The following is a 3,603-nucleotide window of genomic DNA, read 5'->3' as shown; positions in this document are numbered from 1 at the left end:
ATATTTTTTATATTTAAAGTGAGTTTTTTGGGCAGTGTAGAGTAGGGCTTGTTGTTTGTCATTTCTCCGATCACAAATGCAGACGTGGTTTTATGTTTACGCGGCACGATGCAACGCAATGCGTAAAAAGACAGTATAAGTCATTATAATCCGTAATTATGTCCCCACTGGATGCAACAAATGCCTCGTTTATAATGGGTTATCACAATATGGTAAGGCATCACAATATGGTAAGCGGCATAACATTTCCGTCACACACTTGAGGTATTCAGCCAATCACAGCGCACTGGATAGCTGGCCAATCAGAGCACACCTTGCTTTTCAGACCGATGAGCTTTGTAAAAATCGACGCGTTTCGGAAAGGCGGGGCATAGAGGAGAAACAATAATGTACAGTATGTGGAAAATAATGTGTTTTTAAACCTTAAACCGCATAAACACATTTCATTACACCAAATACACAAAATAATGTTCTTTTTAGCAGCATCATATAACCCCTTTAAATTTACATTCATTTTGCATGAATCCTGTTGGTGACTTATGGCTGTTTTGTCACATTTCTGTTGTTTAGGAGGACCTGAGTGAGACCGTGGTTCAGGGTGATGTCCATCCAGGCTACGTGGGCACCGCATGCCTCTTGTCATCTTTTTTCGTGGAGAGTGGCAAAGATCAGGGTGTGGTCACACTACCCATCATGAGCCGAAATGCCAGACAGACAATTGGAAAAGTTAGAGGTATAATCAGTACCACAATGCACTGATGTTCAAAGTCTAAACATCTCATTTGTACACCATAAAACTAATGCACATTCCTGCCGCTCATGATGGAATCTGTTCTTTCACTGCATGCATACAACATTTGCCTCTGTAAACACGTCACAGACTGATAAAGGGTAAATAAAGGGTAAAGTATCATGCTGGCAAGATCCACGCTGCTTGCATTGTTGCTAAGTAGCTAGATAATGTGATTATGATGCCATTCATTTATTGATGTGCTCATTTCATTAAATGTAGGCTACGTTTACACTAGTGCGTTTTCGTTTTAAAACGGCGTTTTAAAATGAAAATGATCCTCGTCTACACTAGCGTTTTCACTGCATTTCAGAAACGATCTCCGTCCACACTACAAAACTGAAAACGCAGGTCACATGACCATTCATGCAGGTACAACAATGAGCATGATGTTATTGTTTACACGGTCTTCAAGGATACACAGAGCGAATGTGGGCAGCACGCCATCATTTTCAAAAGCCTCAGTTTTGGTCCGTTTACACTGAAACACAACCCCAGAGTTTTCAAATTAAAACGGGGTCTGCAGCGTTTTCGAAAGGCTTTGTTTTCAAGGGTCGAAAACGCTGAAGTAGTGTAAACAACAAGCGTAACTGTAGCAAAAGTTATGCGTTTTAAAATGAAAACGCACTAGTGTAAACGTAGCCTTAAGCATTAAGTGTTGACTTCACTAATGTAAATGATTAAGTATTGACTTAAGTAAATGCTTTTATTCTTGATGGGATTTCAGTGGATTACTTGGTGACACGTCCTATTCAAGACTTTCAGTGTGACATGAGGCAGTCTTTTACCAAATACTGGAAGAAAAGGAGCGCTTTGGATGTTGGACACAGAGGAGCAGGAAGCACACTTGCTCCCAAGTGAGTAGCAACAGGGTGGATGATCGGAATGTCGGCATGCTGCTACAAGAATCCTGAGCCTGTCCGCTTGGATTTAGTGTTTGTCCTAATGGGTAGGCCCACAAGGCATCTGTGCAAGATTTTTACAGAGGGGAAAAGTGATGTCTGTGTCACATTTCACCAAAATTAAAAGTGGTATTTTCTCCTAATTACCCTAATTTTTAGGACCATTAAGATTTTGCATTGCAAATTAGGCAGGAGGAATATGTGCTTTATTGTCATGATAATAATGTCACAATGCAAATTAATATTTTTTATTTAACTACAATTTTCAATTACAAATAGTTACAATTACTATTTCACAATAGTAAAATCCATTCAGATCCCCTGACAATTTGCACTGAAATTGTAAGTTAAAAAAATAAAAAATTTGACCTCAGTCCTATGTTTTTTTTTGGTGTTGTTTTTTTTTTTTTTTTTTTAAGTTTAACAAATGTTGCTTTTCAGTCATCTAAGGTGTGTATTGACTCTTGAATTTGTGTACAGCCTATGTAACAGGCTCTGTAAAAAAAACTGTAAAGTATGAAAACACAACAAGCACATCTGAGGGTTGCTGCATGAACAGAGTTTGAGAGAGAAGTGCATGTTTAACAGAAAGAAATATGTTGCTGAAAGAAAATACGATTCTCGTTTATTTCAGACATCACAAGATAAGGGAAAACACAATTGCCTCGTTTCTAAGTGCGGCCAACCATGTGAGTAAATAAAAAATGCAACTCAACCAAAATACATACAATTTTGTTATGGCATATCTGTTTTTTTTTCACAGGGAGCTGCTTATGTAGAGTTTGATGTTCATCTATCTGAAGATTTAGTTCCAATCGTGTACCACGATCTCACCTGCTGCATTTCTATTAAAAAGGTAACATTTACATTTTGCTCCTATTACTTGACAGTGAAAAGTCACCATTTGAACAACTAATTTTGTGTCCTTCAGTGTAGCTTTTGTGTTGACTCAGATTGAAGACTTCCTACTTAAACTTTTCAAATTCAGACTTGAACAGTCATAAACTCTGATTAAAACTGCAAAACAAAAGGAAGAAGGATAATATCTTCCCTTGTGCTTTACATTTCTTGTGTTCTTTTATAGAAAACTGACAAGAACTCAATGGTATTGTTCGAAGTTCCTGTCAAGGATCTTACATTTGATCAACTTCAGCTTTTAAAAGTAAGACTTTCAAATTCTTTTACTGTGAATGATCAATGAAATGCAATTATCTCCATGTTGATATTGATGAGTGCGCATGTGTTTGTCTTTCCAGCTCGTCCACACAACTGCCATGGAAGTTCATGACCACAAAGGTAGAATTTGATTGATTTGTGTACAATACAAATGCAGATCATTATATAACAACTTGTCAAACTAGCTGATGGATTTAATGACAGATTAATGTGCAGTGTTTTGTCTGTTTAGGTTTTGTTGAAGAAGAGTGTACCTATAAAGAGCAATAGTCAGGCTCCAAAAATCAAAATCTCATTCAAAATCTCCATAATGATTTTTTTTAGCGATAAGTATTAAATCTTTCAAGACAGACCAGTTATTAGCTTTGAGTTTGTTAAACAATGTTTTACACCTATTTCACCTAACATTAGTTTGGAGGGGGGGGTTAAATTCTTTTTTTGCTGTAAATCAGTGCTGTTATTTATCTCTGATCTAGTTGGTATGGTTTATGGCTTAAAACCCAAGCCTCTGTTGAGCTGTATCGAGCTAAATAAACAGTTAACTGTTGAATAGATAAAGATGATTGTTTGTGTGGTGTTACTTTGTCTAGACTTGCAGGATGAAGAGGAGTATATAGATGAGCACCAGCCTTTCCCTTCCCTTTCACAGGTATGACAGCTTTATTTTTTCATATAAAACTTTGACCTCAGGAATATATATATATATATATATATATTTTTTTTTTTTTTTTTTTT

At 36.6% G+C, this 3,603-nt stretch overlaps 1 protein-coding gene across 2 annotated transcripts in view; it reads left to right on the top strand.

The window, feature by feature from the left end:
- LOC107600082 (glycerophosphocholine phosphodiesterase GPCPD1-like) overlaps positions 1 to 3,603 on the top strand; it is a 12,710-nt gene that overhangs the window by 2,706 nt on the left and 6,401 nt on the right. For both annotated transcript variants that reach the window (XM_016291871.1, XM_016291872.1), the window contains exons 4-10: positions 571 to 733; positions 1,518 to 1,647; positions 2,327 to 2,381; positions 2,456 to 2,548; positions 2,777 to 2,854; positions 2,949 to 2,988; positions 3,459 to 3,517. In XM_016291871.1, coding sequence (XP_016147357.1) covers positions 571 to 733; positions 1,518 to 1,647; positions 2,327 to 2,381; positions 2,456 to 2,548; positions 2,777 to 2,854; positions 2,949 to 2,988; positions 3,459 to 3,517 — 618 coding nt within the window. The remainder of the gene's footprint in view (positions 1 to 570; positions 734 to 1,517; positions 1,648 to 2,326; positions 2,382 to 2,455; positions 2,549 to 2,776; positions 2,855 to 2,948; positions 2,989 to 3,458; positions 3,518 to 3,603) is intronic.

This window comes from Sinocyclocheilus grahami, unplaced genomic scaffold, assembly GCF_001515645.1.
Source record: "Sinocyclocheilus grahami isolate Dianchi unplaced genomic scaffold, SAMN03320097.WGS_v1.1 scaffold277.1, whole genome shotgun sequence".
NCBI lineage: Eukaryota > Metazoa > Chordata > Actinopteri > Cypriniformes > Cyprinidae > Sinocyclocheilus > Sinocyclocheilus grahami.
Note: the sequence above shows the minus strand (reverse complement) of the source record. Positions and strands in the feature narration are given on the sequence as shown.